Here is a 23932-nt window from a genome sequence, read left to right on the forward strand (position 1 = left end):
CTATAATAATATTACAGATTTAAACACTTGACCAATCAAAAGTAACCTTTGGCAAACTCCAAAATATATCATTGTTTCCAAATTGGACCAATATTACTAAGTATTAGATTCATGTAGCATCTTTGTTGATCCTTTATTTCCATGCATTATTATTATCTACGTCATGTAATTTGACCCTTAAATTAGGGGTTTTGATTTTAATTTTTAAACCTTCTTTTTAGGATGAAATCTATAATGAGGGATACAAATATATTTAAAATGGCCAATCTCTAACAATCTGTGAGAAGAAGCAAGGAAAACAATAAAATAACTTGATGATTTCATTGATAGATAAAAAAAAGTACAATGCATACTAGTAAAAATATAATAAATTATTACTAAGATAAGCTGTATAAATATCATATCACATATAATTAACTAGGCATATGTTCTAGAACTAAATTATACTTTATTTAATTACATCAATAATAAATCATCCCCTCCCGTTTTCATAATTCTTCAAGCATGCTCTTTTTTTTGGGTCCATAAGCATGCTCTCTTAATCTCTTTAAATAACTTATAATTTAATATTTTTCATTTTCTGAAAAGTAATTTACTTTTTTTCATTGATCAAAGATAGTAACAGAAGTTATGAATCTGTTCCGAGATACTGGGCTCTGAAACTCTGAAGTCTGAAGTTTTAAACCAAATTACTGATTATTATAATATACTTTTAACAACACGTTAACTGTTTCTTTTTTTTTTTTGTGTGGCTATTTTTAACTGTTTCTTTAAATAGATCTAAGCTATAATACAAGAAGACTTTCAGTGAATTAATAAGCACTTAAACAAACCACTTATCTGCGTGCATTTTATTTTAAAATTCATCACATTATATTTTACATTATTTCTTAAATGTAACATCACAATAATAGTTTTTTAATATATGTAAACTATAATTGAAGAATAATTGTACGCATGTAAGAGTAACATCGTCATTCAAAAAATAAAATGCAAAATTTCAGTTAGTGGTAGCACTTGTGGAACCAATTGACCCAAATAATATGTTCATAATCATACCATAATGTATAGAAAAATATTCAAAATGGAAAACTTTTCTCTATATCATACCAATTAAGCGGGGATTGCAAGAAAACTTGTCAATAATTGGCACTTAAATATTCGATTATAATGTTCTTAGTTTGACTCAATTATTAAGCTAAGTTTATACCTAAACAAACTTCTTCTAGAATCTTTGGAAATTATAACTCATATGTCATTATTATTCAGTCATTAATCTTTTTTTTAATTATTTTGTCTACAATATTTTTTTATTTATCTACCTCTAAAAATTATACCAACATTTATTTGATTTACCCCTCCTTATTAGAGCTTTTAATGATCTCATCTAGGGTTAATTACAATTTTTATACATTAGGAAGAAACCAATCTTTCTCCTCTTTGCATTCATTCGTTATCCTATATTGTGTCCACTGATCCAATGTAAAATTTTCTTTTCTTCTAAGCTATATTAAGTTTATTCCCTTATTTACATTTCAGTCTAAACATTCACTGACATATAACATAATAGATCTTATATTTTTGTATTAAAATGAGCTTTAGTGACATCTTTTAATTACATATGACAATTAAATCATTCAATAGTTTCATTCACTCTACTTCAATTGTATAATTTACAATTCTCTCAAATTTTCATGTTGTATGATTTACACAAAATACATAAGTATTGTTATTTGTGGTATGATATATAGTCTTTATTTTTACATCTACAATAAAGTTTAACTATTACTTACTAAACTTATACTTCATATATTATATCTTACCTCATCTTGAATGAAATTTATTGGTTTCTAAAGCTTTGAAAATATTTTTAAAAACACAATCACATAATCGCATTATAATTATTTTAATCAAATACAATATTTTAATTTATCTTATAGAAATAGAAGCTTCCATATATGACCATCATCAATTAATTACTATATAATAAAAATATACGTACGTGGACCATTTTCATCAATGGAATAAGCACAACGTAGACTAAGGATATTACCAACCAAGAAATTGCTATCTGAGAATTGTCCATTCCTAGGAAGTAGTTAGCTATGATCAAAGCTGCCAACAAATTACCAACGTTGATTCAAGTGATACATGTTTGATTTCCCTTAAGCAAAGTCTTAGGTTCGAGTCTTGTGGATGAAAAAATATCCGTCAGGAGAATTAGCCCCACGTACCTTAGATGTTCCCGGCTCGAATAATATTGTCTCTGATGCAAGGATACCTCTGAGAAATAAAAAAAAGCGGCCAACAAATTATGTTAATATACAGCTGATTGCAATTTAATGAAGTCACATGACTTTAACTTTAACTTAATCGATTAATAAATTAACTTATTCGATTTTAAATATTTGATTCTTCGTAAAAACAAGTTGTTGATTAAGTTAAAGGTGTTACCATCTTGATCAAATAGTATTCAATCCCATTACGATGGTATTAAAACTGAAAATATTACGAGGGACCATTTTAGTGGGTGTGAACCTGTATCTATGCGTGTCCATGATTTATTATAAATGTCAATATAACTTATCATAATTTCAATCACTAATATTTTAATCAATTATTTATTATACTTTATCATCACTTAGAAAGAAAATTTTGAATACATATGTGTATGCGCATGCACCGTTACAACCTATAAACTAAATAACTAGCTAATGTTTTTTTTAGTGTTATATATATTAATTGTTAATATAAAGATTTATATATAGTCATTATATTATTTATATTAGTTGTTTTAAGAGCTAACAATAATTAAAAATAAATAATATATAATGAATTGTTTATGTATAAAAATCTTATATTGTTGGTATATATATTTTTATATATCATGGAATTATATTCATGGAGCCTTGTGTGGGTTATGCCACTTGTGAGATCATGGTGAGGTGAGTTAGAATACCCTAAATAATTAACCTCTCATTTTCTTTATAAATTAGGTTTGATTCTCGTAAATTTTCATTAAACTGAACTTAGTTAAACCAAACTCGCAACTTAATCAAACTCAACTTATTGGCAACCTTAATTACTATAAGAATAAGATTGTCATGGTCTTAATGTTCCATATTTAGAGTTCAACTATATATTATCTCTTTAGTTTTAATTTAATGTATGTTTACCGACAGTGTAATTTTTTACATCATTAATATTTTTCACAATTAAAGTCAATAATATTCATCATATTAAAGCAGAGACTGATATGCTCATAGATTAAAATCGATAATTTATATAAAATGGATAAAAACAAAGTTATTAATTTCTAATGTGTGTGTATCAGGTGGCAAATTAGTGGAAAGAGAAAGAGAAAAAAATAATACATATTACCGTTCCAAACTCCAATTATAAAGCATTTAACATATATGGTTCATACATCATTTATCTGTAATATTTTATTATTTTATTTAAAAATGAAGGATAATTAATATAATTATATTATAAAATATGCTAACATAAAAAACTTATGATATTTGTATGAAATATTAAACTCAATTCATAAATCATAGTACATATACTTAAATCTTAATGATCAACAAGGGAAATCAAAGTTTAGTCATATATAATATCATATGAAGTAACTTTTATCAGTTTTGGACCAATGTACCCATTTATAAATCAAGATGGCTAATCGACTTTTTTTTTATCGACAATTGTTAGATTGTTAGTAATTCGTTTTGGGTGAGATTTTACTTCAAACTCCTTCACTTTAACACATCAAGCACCTTATAACTCTTTTTTTATTAATAGTGGGATTCGAACCACAACATCCTACACTCCATTCCTTATATTATCTCTCTATATAATCAGACCACCTAAACTAACGATTTATATCAACTTGAACTAAAGATTTATATCAGTCCTATTATAGAGCACTTATATTTTACTTTTATTTCTTAAATTTATCTGCAAGTGTTTACCTGGGGCTATGATAATCCACTAAGTAAAGAACCAGATATAAGAACAAAACAATATCAAATAAAATAAATAAAAAGGGTTGTCTCATTCTATTCATTGCCCCCACTACCTCCATTTTTTTCCTGCTCACAGTTTTTCTATGTGCTAAACCGGGTGCTAGGCCTCACTATATTTATCATGCTGCAGACAACTATATCCGATGAAATTTATGACATTAGGTTGTGAATGCATGTGAGATACTGATATGTTGTACCAAAATATGCTTCATACTTATAATATTAAAACAAAAATATATATTTTTATTAGTTTGAGATATGGTTTGAGACACAGTTTGAGACAACCGATTCTTATTCGTCAGCGACACATTATAAATTCTGTTATGTTAGGTAAAGAGAGAATATCATGTGCTTTCTCTCCCACTTTTGTTTAACTTTCACTATCACCTTATGCCTATTTGTCCATGCCATGCCATAATTAAATAAGTAGAGGACTAATATATATAATATTAATATTTGGAGAGCACATATATATATATACATTTTCTGGTGAAGGTTTATTTTGCATCTCTTCCAATTCTTACTGGCCAAGTTAGTTGCTGGAATGGACGTGCATTTTTCCATGATAATATTAAAAAGAGTTTCCACACCATGTTATGATTTTATTTTGTTTTCTTTCAAACAGGTACTAACAGTTCATATATAATAATCTAAGAAATATTGTGAGGTACAGAGATTCTCTCTGTGATTTGTGATCTCTCTATTAATAATATAAAACTTAGGTGATTCTGTCTAGAAATTCACTAGGACCAAGACAAGTGTTATGAAAAGGGATTACACTCTAATTCTGATATTATATTAAGATTTTATTTTAAAATTAATTGACTATGAGATAAGATATATAAAAGAATGTTCTCATGTTTATAGTAATTCTTACAATAATATTATTATATCAAATATCACAATAATAAACATAAAGAAATTATAAAATAGTCAATTTTTGCAACAAATTCCACGTGTTGAGATGTGAACTCCATTCCATGGAATGTTTGTAACATTAGAGGTAGTTATGGTATTATTATCATGGTACAAATTACATTATTATATGCTGAATTGAATTGAAGCCATTATCCACGTGATAATTATTCTAAACCTTTTTAATGCATACATCATTTCACATGAAAAATGAGGTATGAAAGAATTGAACAACCTAATGTACACTAAAGAATGGAAGAGGATCACCAATCCACAGCCGTGTCTCATTCTCTCTGTCTCAAGCCTATCACATTTTGATACATGAATGAAAGAAAAAATTTAAAAACAAAAAATCACATTTTGATTGGGTTGAAACATGGAACAAAACAACTTTCGACATTTCAATTCCTAAAGATTTAGGTGTGGAAGATATAGAAATCCTTAACATTAAGATAGTGTGGTGGAGCCCATAGCAGGACCTTGCTTTGCTGGGTTCATTGCTGCTCTTTTTATGGGACTTCACTCCTCACTCCTCAACAAAATATATGAAGCTTCTTACTTGCTCTAATAATTTTCAACAATGAAGCCTTCATTTTTCATTTTAATGATTCTTTCATGCATTTTTCTTCATCTTCATACACTTGCTATAGAGGAATAGCAAAGTCCAAATATATAAAAAAAGGTTCACTTTGTTCTTTTCTATTGATTTTGATGAATCCACAGATCTGATGCTTTTACTCCTTTTTCTTTCCAGTAGCTTCCAATTGGTAGTGTAATTTGTGGGGTGAGATTTTTCTCCTGATTTTCTTTTTCTATTGTTTTGTTACTATGTTGTTGAAATACCATTATATGGTTGTAGTTGGTGTAAAAGTCACTTGTTGTCTTTATTTGATTTTATGAGATTGGTGAAACGCGTGGTTTTGGTTTTCAATGTAATATATTTGAGGCTCTGAACTAACTTATGTGTCAAAAAATGGGTTTTGACCTTCCGAAAAAAAAGAAACAAATTTTGCCATTTTGTTAATTTTTTCATCTTTTGAGCCTGTTCATGATTGTAGTTGTTGTTGTGATTAAAAAAGGAGCCCAAAAATTGATTTTTCTCCTTGGAGAAGCTAATTTCTCCATGTCGCCGACCCACCTAGTGGGACTAAGGTTTCGTTGTTGTTGGAGAAGCTGATATCTATTTTAGGGTGTGATTCATCACTCAACCCTTAGAAACAGTAATAAGAAGCTTGTTTAGGGTGTCTCTAGTTGATACAAGGATGTTATTTGGAGTTGAACCTTAATTGATTTTATCCTCATTTGTTTGTTGATGTAGTTGTAGTTTGTTGTGGATCATCATCATTGTGTTGGCTGGTATGAGGAATGCAGGACTATATCTATGGTGAATGAAAAACTTGGGGTGAAATCTTTAAGGGCTAGTTGATGGATGTGGAAATCTTTGAGGGTATTTTGGTGAGATGAGGGATGTTATCAGGGTTGATGAACTTTTTGAGGGCCTGCTTTCAGCCAAGTTCGGAGGGAGACGCGCACACCGGTTCGGAGGCTGGAGGCAGACAGGATGGGCTATTGTGGTACAAAGACTTGGGACAGCACTTTCATGGTGAATTTTCAATGGCTGTGGTCCAAGCAAATAACTTGCTTGAGGATCAGAGCCAGGTTGAATCTGGCACTTTGAGTTCCAATGAATTTGGCCCTTACGGTACCTTTGTTGGTGTCTATGATGGGCATGGAGGGCCTGAGACATCACGGTTTATCAATGATCACATATTTCACCATCTCGAGAGTAAGTTGATAGCTAAAAAAGTAAATTCTTTAACATTTTCTGCATTGGCATAGAATTTCTTGTTGCTTTGTTGGATTTCCCTCTGCCATCTGATTCTAACTTAATAGAAAGCACACACAGGGATTGTCTTAGACACAATCAAGGGAAGAAAAGTAGCTATCTAGTCTATTTTTACTTGGACTGTTGAGCTAGAAAGATTAGAGAATAGAAGAGTTTGTATTCTACTCTTTGTTTTTATATTCGAGAGACAAGATTTTTGCCTTATGATAAACCACTATATGCCATAAGAGCATAACTAGTGAGGTTTTATTCTTTTTGGTTCAGTTCTGCCAGAAGTGGTTGCAGTTGATGATTGACTGAATGTCCTTCCTGGTATTTGTCATTCTATCATCTTGCAATGTATAAATGCTATAAAAAAGTGCCAGATATATTGAGACTAAGGAAATTGTGTGTTTCAGTGTTTGAATACGTTTTTAGTTGCATGTATGGATTCAACTGTGTTTTTAACTGTTTCTCTCTACATGGTTATTAATTTGTTGGAAGTCCTGAGTCGTATGCCTCATTGTCTCAAGAGTGTTTTAAATATCAGTTGGACTACTCTTTTTATTACCAATTAGTTGAGAATTGAGATAGAATCTTAAAACGATATCAGACCAAAGCTCAGCTTCTCTCTTATTGTCATGGGAAAAAAGTTGTTTCTTCGTCATGGGTCTAAGGTAACCCTTGCCTGGTTCATTGGGCTATTGCGGCGGGCGCATGTTGGGAATAATCTCACGCCGCCTAACTAATTAAATATATTCCTTCTCAATTTCAATTTCAGGATTTACTTCGGAACAACAATCAATGACAGTAGATGTAATTCACAAGGCATTTGAAGCAACAGAAGATGGATTTATGTCACTGGTTGGCAGACAATGGCCAATGAAGCCACAAATTGCAGCTGTTGGATCATGCTGTCTTGTTGGTGTTATTTGTAATGGTACCCTTTATGTCGCAAATGCTGGCGATTCTCGGGCTGTTTTGGGAAGAGTAGTGAAGGCAACTGGTGAGGTTTTAGCCATGCAATTATCAACAGAGCACAATGCATCAATAGAATCTGTAAGACATGAGCTGCATTCTTTGCACCCCGATGATTCGAATATCGTCGTTTTAAAGCATAACGTATGGCGTGTGAAAGGCATTATTCAAGTAAGTCACCTGTAGCTTATGCTATTTATATATCCCAGCTGCTACATGTACAAGCATTGATCTAATATCATTTTAAGTTTTAACATTTGTGTGTTGGAATCAAACTTTTCAGTCTTAAGGATGTGAAGAATGACTTCAAAAGTACAGAGCTATGCTATGCTATGCAGTAATAAAAAGGGGTAGGGTAGGGTTATTTTCTATAGCAAAAACTGTAAGATTTCTTAATTAGACTTAGGTGCCACAACTAGTTTAACTCTATGCTTATTATTGTCATACCAAACAAATCTTGACTTGAAGCATCTTCCATCTCTCTCACTCTCTTGGTTGAATTACATTGTAACCTTTTACTTGCAGGTGTCTAGATGTATAGGTGATGCATACTTGAAAAGGGCTGAATTCAATAGAAAACCTCTTTATGCTGACTTTATACTTGATGAGCCGTTCAAGATGCCAATACTGAGCTCAGAACCATCAATAACAGTGCATCAGTTGCAGCCACATGACCGGTTTATTATATTAGCATCTGATGGACTCTGGGAGCACCTCAGCAATCAAGAAGCAGTTGATATAGTTGCAAATAATCCCCACACTGTAAGATACATATTTAAATTCAACCATAGTTGATGATATTATACCATTACCAATAACATTAAAATGGATAATATTATACCAACAAACTTAGGATAGAATATCACTTCAAGATAGTAATATAGGAAGTAATTCTTCTTATGTAAAAATATCAATTTTATATAATTGAGAGCTAGTTATTTTTCCATATAAAATTTGTGATAATATGATCGTTTTTAGTGATCATTCAGTGTTTAGATTATACAGAGTCTTATTCTTCAAAGCTTAAATTATAACCACAAAAGGTTGTCTGTTATAATTTTGCCTACAGAACTTTATTCTGGAATGTAAAAAACCTTCCATTGACTTGGGTAAATGTTGAAAAATAAATTATGGTTTTAGCATAACTCTGCTTAAATCAAATATGATTGTGCAAATTGGTATTGAAGCCATAGAAAATCTGTCGGATAATCTTGGATACATGGAGGATGGTTGAGCATGATAATGGCATTGCATATAATATGCTTAAATTCTATCCTGTCAGGGAAGTGCAAGGAGGTTGGTGAAAGTTGCACTTCAAGAAGCAGCAAAGAAGAGAGAAATGAGATACTCAGACTTACAGAAAATCGATCGTGGAGTTCGTCGACATTTCCATGACGACATCACTGTGATTGTTGTGTATCTTGACTCAAATCTCATGAGTAGAGCAAGTGGTGTCAAGTTCCCTAGTATTTCTGTTAGAGGGGGTGATATGCACCTGCCTCCTAACACACTGGCCCCTTGTACAGTGCCAAAAGAGATTGGTGGTACCTGATCTAATTTCTTATCTTTTTCTTTGCTTTGTCATTTTCTTGTGTGAATGAGTGGAACAACACTTCAATTCTTTGAATGTGTACTGTAAATACTAATACTCATGTTCAGGTTTTCCTCCCTCAAATAAGGAAATGCATGAGGTTCAGTTTAGCCTTTTTACTTATTGGTGAAACAGGACATGTCCACCCTTAATTTAACACCAACTCCAAGTGAAATTTACTTGCATGTTGATGTCAGGGGTCTGTGACTCAAGTGAACTTGCATGCTGAAAAGGCTGAAGTGCCATATTTAGGTGAAACAGTTAAAATTGTACAAGTAGCACAAGCTAGTGCTTAGGACTCACCAAAAAAAAGAACAAGGCAGATGCTTTATCATAAAGATTAGGGACAAAACGCAAAATGTAGTAGGTCTAAACTAAAGTAACATAATTTCATACCACCATAAACATGTAAGCATATCACATTCAGATTTTCTGAGGGGCCATGACATAAAGATTCACATATTATCCAAATAAGACATTTTTCCTTTGGGCTAGGAAAACCACTTCCATGTGAGGCAGTGGGTTTAAGTTTGGAAACCAGATAAGAAATGGTGCGGAGTTAAAGCCACCATAAAGGGATTAAAAAGTAAACAAAGACTCCTAATTGTGTTGTTTTCTATATCATATGGTCTATATAAAAATAATAAATAAAGGCACCATCTGTGAACATTAATGTAGATCTTTCCAATAAAAGCTCCATGATTTTCATTTGCCAATATGGAGAACTACATTCTATTCAGTATTCACATCTGCGAACATTAATGTAGATCTTTCCAATAATAGTTTCTTGTTTTTAATTTGCCAAGATAGAGAACTACATTCCATTCAAAGTTTTGTACAATGTGCAATATGCAATGATTTTACATCCTAAATCAAGCTTGCAAGTGACCATGCTGCATGTACATGAATAGTTGCATGTTTAACATTTAAATAATAGATAACACCATGGCTTCAGATCTACCTTAGGTACAGAGACACCAAGAACTGAGAGATGATTATGATTTCACTAACAACAGCAGCCGGGGAGTGTATGCCCATAAATGGGAAAATATCTACATGTAACCAGTTCTCTACAGCTGACCCTACCACAGCACCCGCTATGAGCCCTCCTATGGTTATAAGAGCAGCCTTCCCTGTAAAAATAAGCATAATATAGATGATTAAAATGGGAAAGGAAAGACGAGCGTTTATGCTAATCTTAAAGGAGTTTAAAGCAGGGGTAAAAGGTCTGTCTGGTTTTGAAAAAGATCTCAACGACCAGTTGCGGATCTAGGACCCGAGAATAGATGATGCAAGTTGCATTGAGTGGTTCAAAATGCATCAAAATATGATAAATGAGTGTATGAGTCAATTTTATATAATCGGGGGTGTCAAAAGTATCAACTGTAATGATAATATGTACTAAAAAATCCAAGGTGTGCATGTCCACACCCGGAAGTGTGAGTGGTTTCACCACTGCCAACTACCCACAGCTAGAGTAGTAGAGTACCAATAGTGAAGGTGGACAACTTTTTCAACAGCATTAACTACCAAACCTTATTTGATACTTCTTGGTCCTTCCAGACAAAGCCAATAATTGTATTCACCAGGTTTCGATACAATGCAAGTGGAAGTTGAGCACACGATATGTTGTTTTGGATTGTATGGCTAAAAACTTAGCAGCCTTTTCAGAATATTATATCATGCAAAGTCTCATCAAGTACACCTTGAATTACCTCAGAAAACAATGTATGAGTTCTTATAGTCGAAGACAAAACAACTACCAAGTCATATCACATTAGGCGGGATTATTTATATGAATCAAACAAAAAACGTTATGCTCCATATGTCCACCAAAAATCATATTTTCAGAAAATCTAAAATTTGAGGTTGCTTCATGCCGCTCGTCACTCGTCGCATTCTCTGCATAATTGTCTCAAATTATACAGTTTCAAAAAATGAAAACAAGAAGGTAAAAGTTGCCATTTTCATTTTCCTTTTATCTCGTTTCCCACCAAATAAATCCTTCCCTGTCTGCTCATTCCTTCCAACATACAAGTCAATATAGACGACTAGTTAAAATAAAACAATTTTGACTAACATAATTTGATTAATATACAGGAACTAACATTAGTAAGTATCTGCTATGACTTTCTTAAAAATAAACACTTTATGAATATCACCTAACATGGAACAAAATTCTTCTTGCATTGCAATGAATGATAATAGCGTGTACAATATGCATGAGAAACTCCCTTACCTAACTTAACATTCTTTTTGGTCATGAAGTACAGGGAAGCTCCAAAACTACCAGCCAAGATGATTCCAGGAACATCAACCCCAGCATAAGCTGCAGAGGGTGTAGAAATCCCATTGATGTAAGTTAAACCCATCAATGCACCATATACTCCAGCTTGTAAACCCAAATCACTGGTGGAAGGTGACTCAACTGAAACAAGTGAGTTCTTCACGGTAGATTGTAACCATTGAGGCATTGGTCCCATAGTCGGGGACTTGACACGTTTGACATCGGCATAACAAACACTGCTGTTGACTACCTTTCCTGCCCGCCGCTGAGTTAATCTCTGCATGAGTATCATGTCATATGCAGCCTCAACCTGGAAAAGAACCACCAAACATAAGTTCATTCAACTTTCCACATTCTCATATTCCTGCTAAAATAAATGGGCATTTGGAAGAACTTACAAATAGCTTATTTGAGTCTATCTTATAATATAACCACTTGAGTAAGTGTTAAGAAGAGGTAATGAAAATAGCTTGTGACTTGCTATAAGTTCTTTTTAGCTTATTTCAATAAGCTGTCAAAGGTTATATCACATTATCACATGATAAGCATTTATTACATAGGTGGATAATTATCCATAAGCAAAAGACAGTTATAGAAAGGTCATAAGTTATAATATAATAAGCGCTTATTGTAATTGAATGAATCTTTAATTAAATTGTTTGCTTAAACGCACCCCTAGTAAACAAGCAAGTATAGAGTATTTCAACTTTTTTCTTCAAAAAATTACTGTATAAATTTTTCTTCTACCATCAAGGCTTCGCTCAGCTTTTAGTATAGAACTAATTCCTTTCGGGACGTGTGACTGACCCAATAAATGTAGCTACCAGGTATCAAATTATTCGTCTAATAAGTTGAGTAAAATCTCTTCATGAAGCAAAATCCAATTCCTAATTCCATATTATACAAAATCAAATGCAAGAAAAAGGGATAGTGACAAATTCAACATAAAACAAGACCCACAAATCAAATTCTAATCTTTCTACTACGAGTAACGAATAAACAAATAAAAAGTACGAACCTTTGTAATAGTTTCATGGTCATCGTTACAAGTAGCGAGGATAGAGTTCTTAGCACGGAGTATATCATCAAAGGAAGCACCGTCCGACACACCCAACAGCTTAAGCGCGTTCTCCACCGACATCTCGAACGACGCCGAGTCATCGGCTCTGGAACCGGCTTGAACCGGCGCCACCACGGTTCTGTTAGTTATCGAGCCTCGCTTAGATACTTGTAGCGGCGCACCTCGCCACGGTTCGGTTATTATTGGGTGTCCGGTTGGAGGCGGGTCTAACCGTTGAACCGGTGTGGATACGGTCGGGCCGGATGGAGAATATGGGAGCCATTTTGTGAACGGAATGAGGGAATGTAAATGGAATAGAAATAGATGAGTGAAAGATAAATAGTAAAATAGGGAAAGAAAATATTAGTAACTTAACCGGTGGGAGAGTTTAAAATCTATATACGACAGTATCCACCATTTATTTGTAAAAAAATTGTTTGAAAGCTAATATTAAGTAACATACGAATGTTGTAAATTTATTGACAGTGTAAAAAACACTTATACTATTTGTACTAGCGTGTTGACATGCACTGTCGTGCCTGTCAACCCGCTTTCCTATCGTTTGTAATGTATAATTTGTAGTTTATAAATTCAAATATAATTTTTTTGCGCTAAATTTACGGTTGAATTTATTCAATTGGTCTAATATTCAATTTGTAAATACACTTTTAAAATAAGAAGATAATAAAAATAAAATAAGAAAATAATATTATATGGTTTTTTGGTAAAAATAAAAAGATATTGAGGGTAAAATAGAAAAACACAAACTACACCATAATGGATAGTTATTTTGTATTTTCTCTCTATTAATAGTATAAATATATATATTAAATCATTTATTTGGAAGTTCGGAGATGATTGTTTCAAAAAATATATTTGTGGTTATAAAAACAAATATATTTACTTTTCACTCTACGAGTTTTTTTTACAAAGATAAATTAGTTTTATTTCTCTTTTTTTAAGAGAATTTAAAGTAAGTTTTTGAAATTTACCCCTCATTTTAACTTTAATACTAGAGAAATATAATAGTTTGAATTAGTGAGTAAATCTAAATTATTAGATGTTCATAGAATTAATTATTGTGATACGAAGTAAGTTTAAAAAATTTACTGTTGGAGTAAGTGAATTCCTACTTTTTTTTTTTTTTTTTAATTATAAATGCATATATGGATATGATTTGTTAGGGAAAGAGATAAATGGGTTGTTTTGTGAATAGACTATAATCATATATAATATTTGGTATACATTGTATAACCCAATGGTGATAAATATATGATATACATTATATAAATGGTTGATTTTGTTTTCAAATTAGATTTATGTTCTTTTGACTTTGGGTTGAGTAGTGGCGATCAGGACTATAACATTTTATAGGCTTTTGTGGAGGAAAATAGAAGGTCCTTATTTATCATAAAAAAAATTGTATTTAAAGTTTAAAACGAATATGAGATTTGAATCACCAGCACAAAAAATGAGTATACATGCTAAATCAAAATGATAATTATGGAAAATAATTTATATTAATATTTCAATAAAAAAATGTCTCATAAAAGTCATTAGTAAACATGTGACATTTTTTCTTGCCTATTTACTATTGTTACTTATTGAAGATTTTGAGTCCAACGTTTTTATCACATTCTTAGTAGGTCTTAAATGATCTCACGTTTTGTTCATATTGACCAAATTTTGATTTTAAATTAAATAAATTCATATGTTGGGTGTAATAATAATAATAAAGCCTAAATAACAATACATGCATAATTTTTGTATAACAATAAAAGATGTGAAAATGGAAATTATTTGTGTAGTTAAAAAATTGGGCTCCTCACTAACAATGGGCCTTGTGTTGTGTTATTGTCACACATGTATACCTGCCAACTTGTGATTGGAGTGATAGTGATGACAATAAAGGTAAATTGGTGAGAATGGTTAAAACGACGACATATGAATTACGATATGTATGGTAATGGTAATAGATTTGAGAATAATGATAAATGTAAGATTGATGGTAGAAATTGGAGGGAAGAAGATGACAATAAAAATAAAAAATAGAAAAATAATTATCAATGTGATATAGTGGTGACATTTGAGGTGAAGTTTATGGTAGGAAAAAAACATTAAATATGGTACTTGTTTTTAAACCAGCTCATATGAAATTAAAAGTTATATGTGGAAGAAAAATTGAAACAATCCTATGGGGTTTTGATAATTGAATCAGCACACTTAAACCAGTCTTCAAAGTTTAGACTTGGTTAAATAAATAACTAAAATTCTAGCAATATTATCTATAACAAATAATTTTGAGCTTATGCTCTATTTGGTAGGATAGAAAAATGAAATAAAGAAAAGGAGGGAAGAGATTGAAGAAAAATAAACCATTTCTCTCATTTGGTTTAGGAATGATCAATCTCCATTAATGAATAGACAATTGATTATTTTTACACATATTATCAATGATAAAAGTGTGATTTCATGATAAATAAATGGATAAAACTATTATCACATATTGCTTTTTATGTGTTATTATGTGGTACCCACACTTAGAAAGAAGGAGAGAAAGAAAAGTTAGGTGTCACACTTTTTGTTTCTCACCAACTTTGGAGAGAAAATGGAAGAATGATCTATTATTCTAAATCATTTTCCAAATTTTGTCTTGTACCAATGATAATGAAACAAAAATAAAAAATAAAAAAAATATTTAATTTTTTAATTGACATAACATGTTTTCATTGTTGTGAGATACGATTTGTAACATTGTTTAAGATAACATATCTCTATTCAAGAAAATTTACTCTATTTCTCATTTATTTGCTCTTTTTAGACTCTTTCTTACTTATTTATTTCTTCTTGCTTTCTATTACATAACCTAATGAAGCATTAAGCTCTGAACCTGTCTCAATTATATTTGTTTACGCTTTTAGAGGTGGATTGTTTAAGATTCCAATCAAATTATTATTTTAAATATATATTTGGCATCAATAATTCCTAAAAACTCATTCCCCATAAATCTTTTAATAGAGTGAAATTAACAAGGATATATATGATGGAAATACTGTCCAATATATATACTAAAAATAGTACAAAAAAGGTAAAAACGAACGACCCTTTAACAAATTCAAATGTTTATTTTTATATATTAATATTATGTTGGATGAATGTGATAAAAGGAAATACAATGAAAAGTTTAAGAAATGATTTTATTGTTTGTTAGTTTTTTGACCAAGTATTATAACAGGAAGAAATAGGTTTTCTTCTTCATTTCCTATAATGAACCAACAAATCATAGTCTAATGATATAAGACTCACCTATAAAGATCAAAATATCAATAATTTAATTTACGTGAACAATACTTATTGAGAATAATATCTATGAACCTTAGAAAAAGATGAGAGATACCTTACTTACATAATTTTTTTCAAGTTTGGTATTAACACAGATCAAGAAACAATCATTTTGATCGCTATTTTATAATATATTTATTGCAATACTATATTATTCTCCTGAAATTTTTAAGGAAACTTATTAATCTTTTAAAAAACGGGAAATATAATTTTGATACCAAAAAATCACAACGTGTCGTCCTTAATCACCATTGATTTGATGACACGTGTATTCATTTTCAGAAGTTGACCCATTTCAATTATTTTAATTTGAATAAATTACACATGTGATAAATGCAATTAAGTTAAACAAAACATGATATATTGTGTAGACAAGTCTAAATAATATACAAATTAATGTATCTTTATTATTTTTTTGTTACAAAATGCATCAATAATTATAAAGAAATATTGTTTAAATCACTCTTATAATGTAGTGTAACAAACCAAAAATAATAAAGATACATTGATTTGTATATTATTTAGACTTGTCTACACAATATATCATGTTTTGTTTAACTTAATTGCATTTATCACATTTTTTGTTTAAAAAATTACACTTGTTTATTATACAGGGGTAGTCAGTGTAATGAAAGTACAAAATTAGGGGAGGTTTATATAAGTTTAGAAAAGTGAGAGGTGGTTTGTATAATTTTACTAAAACTTAGGGGGTGTCAGTCTAATTTACTCTTTTAATTTTTGTTCAATTAATTAAATTATGATAAAAATATAATTAATTATTTCCCTTTGTTAATTTTTTTGGCCCATTAGATATGTGTGGGTTTCTCATTCGCCCCTTCGTCTGATTCAGATCACGAGAAAAAGCACACTTACGCTTTTCATCTCTCTCTCTCTCTCTCTCTCTTCTGATCCATTTTCTGATTCCTAAGGTGCTTTACTTCTCAGCTTTTTCTTCATTGCGATCTTATACTTATATCGGATTCTGCGATTCTTGATCTCATTGTTACGTTGTTTCCCTAAATTTCATTTCAATTTTTGTGTTGCGAGGTTTGAGTATGAAATTACCTCACAGTATGATCACTTAACAAGTGAATTAACTTTATGGTGCCTTCAATTATGAATATTGTTACTGTTGTTTTCAGCCACACTTAATTCATTAGTTATCGGCTTCGGTTCAGCCAAATGGGTTTTTGGTTTTAATTATTATTTATTATAAGATTTTGGCATAATCAAGTGCAATCTGAATTGTTCAACTTAGATTATACAATAACTGCGTTTTTTTTGCTCAAATTTGTTTGTTTGTTGTCCTGTTCGTTTAGTGTTTTTTATTTGTGTATTTATTAGTTTTGGTGTTTGCTTTGTCTGAATTATTAATAGAATATGTGTCTTTTTAGTGATGATTCTCATTTGTGATTCATTCTAATATTTATGCACAGTCCGTATAAAAATTTATACACAATCATTACATCATCCACCATTCATTCATCTACCATTCATTCAGATTACTTTTTTGTTTGTTTGAATATTTAATAATGATTAAATATGAATAGTAAATGATATAATGACATTGTATAAAACTCATAATACACTTTTAGTGCATATATCTTTTTCTATTTGTGATTTTGGTTTGTCATTGACTTTTGTTAGACTCTGATTTTGTCTACTGTTTTGAAGTTCTAATATGGGTGTGCCTCAGAACAATGTGGATGTGGAGGATGGTAACTTGGAGATTGGAATGGGTATGGTTACTATGGCTTTACTCGTCTTGTTAGTTTTCAATTATAATTGGATTCTCTTAGTGTGTATAAATACCAATCATTGGCAAATTAAAAAAGGGTATTTAACTCTTGAAATTATATACAATAACCAAATCTTTACTCCACTAGCTTGAGTCGGCTATATGGATCAAATGACGCCGAAATGTTCTATTATAAAGCATGTTAGCAACAAAGCCTTTACAAGGGTATTTAATGCTTGAAATTGTATAGAAAAGAGATACACTTTTGCAACAAAGCTACTGGATTGATGATTTGTTTCTTCTTATACTAAGTAGTTTCATCCTAAATTATTTGCTCATTCATTAATTTTGCAGAATACAGAACTGTATCTGGAGTTGCTGGACCATTGGTCATTCTTGATAAAGTTAAGGTAATGATTGTGTTTTCTGATATGTTTTTTTAATTTTATTTTTTTATATGTGGATGAGGATGTCCTGCTTTATGCATGAAATGACATAAGTTATATTTTGATCATCTGCACCAGGGACCTAAATATCAAGAGATTGTTAATATTCGTTTAGGAGATGGAAGTACTCGTCGTGGACAAGTTCTAGAGGTTGATGGTGAAAGGGCCGTTGTTCAGGTAAGTGCCTATAACTTCCATAATCATCTTCTGTACCTACCCCTAAGACTCCCTTGCTCTTGATCTTCCTCAGTAGATTTCTTTGTCCGAAATGCTTTCACTGCTGTCTATTTTATATGTGCATGTAGCTGTAGTGACTTCAATAGCAAATAACTGTTATTGTTCAGTTTTACCATTCTGCTGGCATCATTAACAGAAGGTTACAAACTTAGAGTTTATTCACCTATTTTTACTATTGACCAGGTCTTTGAAGGTACTTCTGGGATTGACAATAAATTTACAACCGTACAATTTACTGGAGAGGTATAAACTCGTTGTTATTACTTTTCTCTATGTTCAAAAGTATATGTATAATAATGCATGCAAATTTTATTGTGAAATTTCTTTTTCACGAAAACACCTGCTATTGTATGACTCATGTCAGTAACTTAACTTCTCTAATTCTGTAAGACATAGGTAATGTATTATTAACTGATAGCCTGGGAGTTCTAGTTTGCTACTAGAATATATGGTTCCAGGCTGATTGATAACTAGTCTTTTAATGTGCTGTTTTCTAAATTATCACATTGATCCAGTAAGAAAAATCCAAGAATAACCATCCCCTTAAACATGCCATTTTCTTTAAAAGTGCAGGTTGGTTTCAATAGTATCAATATAAATTACATTGATTATCAATTAACTTGATTAATTGATAAATTTGATGCATATGTTTTTTTTTGCATGATAACTTGACATTTGGAGTTGACACCGGACTCTTCAATTTTATAATACAGGCAAACCTAGAAATTGTGAAAGCTAACTTATATTGAGAAAATAAAAGTGGAATTTTGAATTTGTGATACACAGAAACTATACTAATCATAAAGCTTGGCTGCTAATGACTAATGTGTTAATTGTTTCTATAGTGTTAATTCCTCAAATGTTTTACTTCACTTGATTTAGCCCCTCCTAATCTTTCTACCAATCTAGCCATGAATATGATCATTGAACATTTGAGTTGAAACTTAAATAGTTCCTTTAAATTTTGTAGTCTATCAATATATTGTAATCAATATATTCCATCACTGACTTCCTCCTTTTCCCCTTCTTGTTAATGCCCACAGGTGTTAAAAACTCCTGTTTCTCTGGACATGCTTGGGCGTATATTTAATGGTTCTGGAAAACCAATTGACAATGGTCCACCAATTTTGCCTGAGGCTTACTTGGATATATCAGGCATTCAACTTCAGACTTGCTCTACAACTGTTTGTTTCTTGATGTCTGTTTTCGCCCCCTAATATTTTCTCTATAATTCAGGAAGTTCCATCAACCCTAGTGAGAGAACTTATCCTGAGGAAATGATACAGACGGGAATATCTACCATTGATGTCATGAATTCTATTGCTAGAGGTCAAAAGATCCCTTTATTCTCAGCTGCTGGTCTCCCCCATAATGAGATTGCTGCACAGATATGTCGTCAGGCTGGCTTAGTGAAGCGGTTGGAGAAATCTGATAATCTTCTGGAGGTGCTGCTGCTTTACTGAAGTGAACCATGTCTGTTGTGTTAAATGCTCTTGCATTATGAAGAATGCGGTTATTCTTATAGTTATTGTTTTATGCAGGGTGGCGAAGGAGACAATTTTGCCATCGTGTTTGCAGCTATGGGAGTTAACATGGAGACTGCACAGTTTTTTAAACGTGACTTTGAGGAGAATGGCTCAATGGAGAGAGTGACCCTTTTCCTTAATCTGGTATTCTTCAAAATCAGTTTGCTGGTGTTCCTGTATTTTGTCTTTTATTTTATACTGTTCATAATCTTGATTTCCTTTTCAGTTATTGTGCATGTATTTTTTAAAGTTAAAGAAAATAATGGCCCACGTTTCAATATTTTCTTGTAGTACATGCTCGGAACTTATTAATTCTATAGTTTTTATTGTTAATTTTCTTTGGGTTGTTAATATTATGACCTAAATTATTTATTACAAAATATCAGATCTTACATTTTCTTCACTGTATTTAAATCTAATGTATTGATCCATTGATAGATATATTTACTCAGGTAGTGGTGGTATATCATGATTAAAGCAGAACTATTTTTCTCCAAGCTAACCAAAGCAAGTACATATGTATATTTTAGGAAAAAGCGAAAAGAAAATTGAATGTGCCAGCTGGTGAAGATTTGAATGATAATGTAGTAGGGTGTTGTTTTTGCTATAAAAAATGTATGACCTTGAACAGTTTAAAATGGATCATCATAAAGACAAGGTGATACATTGGGAATGACTTCATTAATAATCAAATTCAAATTAGGATTCTACTGATAATTTTGGATTATTTCATGACTTGCATGAACAAGCTGAGCCTTAAAATGTCTGCTCTCTTGCTAATGTGATATACTGCAGGCTAATGATCCTACAATCGAGCGTATCATCACTCCTCGTATTGCTCTTACTACTGCTGAATATTTGGCTTATGAATGTGGCAAACATGTTCTTGTGATCCTCACAGATATGAGTTCTTATGCTGATGCTCTTCGTGAGGTAATACATCTTCAACTGTAATTTATTAGGTAGCAGAAGCAACTAAATGAAAGAAGTGCGATTAGAAACCTTTTACAGCCTTTACCATTCTCCTGTTATCTTTTCTCTCTCCATATTTCAACGATTTCCAGAGGCTTGAGTGCTAATTAAAATTTACATTGCCCATCTTTTTCTCTTATCATTGGATAATGAGAAGCAGCTGAAAAATATGTATTTCTCCAACTATTTGGATGACACAAGCTATTGATCACTTATTTATTATCTTATAGGTGTCTGCTGCTCGAGAAGAAGTACCTGGACGACGTGGTTATCCTGGTTACATGTATACAGATCTTGCAACAATTTATGAACGCGCAGGAAGAATTGAAGGGAGAACTGGTTCTATTACACAAATTCCCATTCTAACCATGCCCAATGATGGTAATGAAACATTTAACTTTTTCAGCTATCTTACACAATGCTTTCTGAATAGTGACTGACATTATTTCTGCTTCTTCACAGATATTACACATCCAACTCCTGATCTTACAGGATATATCACCGAGGGTCAGATATACATTGACAGGCAACTGCACAATAGACAGGTGGGTTATATTTGAAGCTATCAGCTATACTGAGTATTGTATACCTTGTTGGACTAGTTATTGGAAGTAATTACATGAGGAAATTTGGTGCATTAAACATTTGATGTGATATTACTTTAAGAACAGTAAATTGTTGGCTTGTTATTTAATGGAGCTAGTATTCTCCATGAGAGAAACCTGTAGGTATCCAATCAGTCAAAGTGACATGGTAAATTGCTTGCATTTTATATTGATCGGTTAAATGAATTTAATATTGATACCAAAACTAAAAATTATAATCCTTTGTATTGAGCAGATATACCCACCAATCAACGTCCTTCCATCTCTATCTCGGTTGATGAAGGTAATGTTAATCTTGTTTGTTTGATATCCAGTTGCTGTCAAGTGATACACACATATATTTTTAAGTAAAAAGCAAGTGGTTTATCCTCCAATGATGCATAATTTCCCACATGTGCAGAGTGCTATCGGTGAGGGAATGACTAGAAAGGATCACGCTGATGTGTCCAACCAGGTCTGATATTGTTTGTTCATTGTAATTCATAGTTCTTTTTTGTCTTTGTTTAGGAAGCAATAAGTATCATACTGGTGATTTTTGTTTTGTTTTCAGTTGTATGCAAATTATGCTATTGGAAAGGATGTCCAGGCAATGAAAGCTGTGGTCGGAGAGGAAGCACTTTCATCTGAGGACTTGGTATTTAGTTTCTCTGTTACTAATGTTATTTTGTTTGAAGTGAAATTGTCCATGAAGTTGTATTTATGAAATTAATTTCCCCCCTCAACAGTTGTATCTGGAGTTTTTGGACAAGTTTGAAAGGAAATTTGTCGCCCAGGGAGCTTATGACACCCGCAATATCTTCCAGTCTCTAGATCTTGCATGGACTTTGCTTCGGATTTTCCCCCGTGAGCTTCTTCATCGTATACCAGCCAAGACTCTTGACGCGTATTACAGCCGAGATGCCAGTAACTGATGATCATGCAAGTTCTTGTACCTTGATCTCCTGTCCTATGCCTTTTTTGCTTTTGGTGGGGGAAAACATTAGTTGTGTTACATGGTTTTGGGATGGGGTTAATTGCATTGAGGGTTCATTGCTGTTTGATTTTGTGGAGGCTGCTTTCCTAGTGTATGTTGCTTGTTTTATATGTCATTTTTTATCTTGTAATTTGATTATTTCAGATATTTGTAATCAGGAGACACTTTCTTGATGTATTTATCTGTTTTACTTTATAAATAAGTGAAAGGAGTCTTTATTGCCTGGGGGAACCCGGAAATATTTATATTTGCAATTGCCACTATTCCAAACCATTATTTTTGGTAAATACGTTTTTCCACGTTTAGAGAGTGAGTTTGACGCAATGTTAAGATTGTTACAATGACCATGAGGTCACTGATTCAAATCTCTCCACTTGCTGAATAAGGCTGTGTATATTTATCATCCTCATACTTTATTAAGTGGGAGCTTCGTGCATTGAGCTGTTCAAGTTTTCCCACATTTTGCTGTAAGCTAACAGTTCTGCATACTGTTTTGCTGAAAATGGACAAGGTGTTATGAAGTGCAAAGCTTCACTCCCATGTTTGCAAAAACAATAAGTTGTAGAAGTAGAGGGTTATGCCTTGCGATGTGCGCATCCTTTTAAATTTTATAGCATCCATCGAATGGGTCATAGTGTGGGTAGGCTTTGAGCTTAACAAGTCATAGTGAACGACTGTCATAGACATTAATGCTGTGTATTTAGTACTTTACTAACATCTTTTATGGGAGACTGTCAATTGAATTTTAGTCATTATTTCTCCCATCATAGGGAGACCTAGGTTGTATGACAGTGACGTTTGTTATGATTGACCAGAATAAATAAATTTAAGGCTGATTCAGTTGGTGCAGTAAAATCATGATTTATTGAATTTGGTTTTTTCTTCTCTTATCAAAGTGACTAAGCTGTATGGATTCAGAGCATTACAAAACACACCACCTTGCTGTCACAACTACAGCGAGGAAAAAATGCCCATAGTGCAGCAGGCCTCATTACAAGGATTGACATTTGTTATCCCATAAAAGTGTACTACTATTTATGATTAGTCAGAAAAATATTTAATCTTTAATTTTTAACTTAAATACATTTTTTTCAACCAATTACAAACTGTGTAATATGGAGTGACAGCAGGAGATGTGCTCTCTCATTGCAATGAAGGAATATTTCATTTTTTATTTTTTAATTTATTTTGAAGTTCCATGACTTTGCATTAATCTTCATTATACTAGATTTAAGAATTAGACTAATTCTAAATGCATAAGATGGTTACAAACACCATAGTCTATTGATTAAAACAAGTAATTGTAACTACTTGAATATGATTTTCAACCTATTCTTAAAATATTAATGTGTACATGTTTTTTTATAATAACTTTTTTCCTAAATGGACAAGGAAAAGGCTCCATCCCAATT

The 23932-nt window shown here is 31.8% G+C and overlaps 2 protein-coding genes and 1 pseudogene across 7 annotated transcripts; 2 read left to right on the plus strand and 1 right to left on the minus strand.

Moving 5' to 3' along the window:
* Positions 5428-9426, plus strand: LOC109336784 (probable protein phosphatase 2C 60). 5 transcript variants are annotated; one of them, XM_019573602.1, is made up of 6 exons: positions 5429-5724; positions 6265-6349; positions 6420-6726; positions 7547-7914; positions 8269-8505; positions 9026-9426. In XM_019573602.1, exons 3-6 carry the CDS (start codon positions 6423-6425, stop codon positions 9293-9295), a joined length of 1179 nt encoding a protein of 392 aa, XP_019429147.1. In that variant the 5' UTR covers positions 5429-5724; positions 6265-6349; positions 6420-6422; the 3' UTR covers positions 9296-9426. The 5 variants fall into 5 exon arrangements, with proteins under 5 accessions (XP_019429144.1, XP_019429146.1, XP_019429145.1 ...); XM_019573603.1 differs by having other exon boundaries at positions 6312-6349; XM_019573599.1 differs by having other exon boundaries at positions 5428-5724; positions 6265-6726.
* On the minus strand, positions 10012-12997 carry LOC109336785 (annotated as a pseudogene).
* Positions 16832-22761, plus strand: LOC109336387 (V-type proton ATPase subunit B 2-like). 2 transcript variants are annotated; one of them, XM_019572952.1, is made up of 15 exons: positions 16832-16952; positions 17698-17762; positions 18116-18171; positions 18286-18384; positions 18628-18687; positions 19488-19599; positions 19681-19889; positions 19986-20114; positions 20766-20903; positions 21173-21323; positions 21405-21487; positions 21783-21830; positions 21948-22001; positions 22098-22181; positions 22273-22761. In XM_019572952.1, exons 2-15 carry the CDS (start codon positions 17705-17707, stop codon positions 22456-22458), a joined length of 1467 nt encoding a protein of 488 aa, XP_019428497.1. In that variant the 5' UTR covers positions 16832-16952; positions 17698-17704; the 3' UTR covers positions 22459-22761. The 2 variants fall into 2 exon arrangements, with proteins under 2 accessions (XP_019428497.1, XP_019428498.1); XM_019572953.1 differs by lacking the exon at positions 16832-16952 and adding an exon at positions 17046-17070.

The sequence above is a fragment of the Lupinus angustifolius genome, chromosome LG20 (genome assembly GCF_001865875.1).
Source record: "Lupinus angustifolius cultivar Tanjil chromosome LG20, LupAngTanjil_v1.0, whole genome shotgun sequence".
Classification (NCBI taxonomy): Eukaryota; Viridiplantae; Streptophyta; class Magnoliopsida; order Fabales; family Fabaceae; genus Lupinus; species Lupinus angustifolius.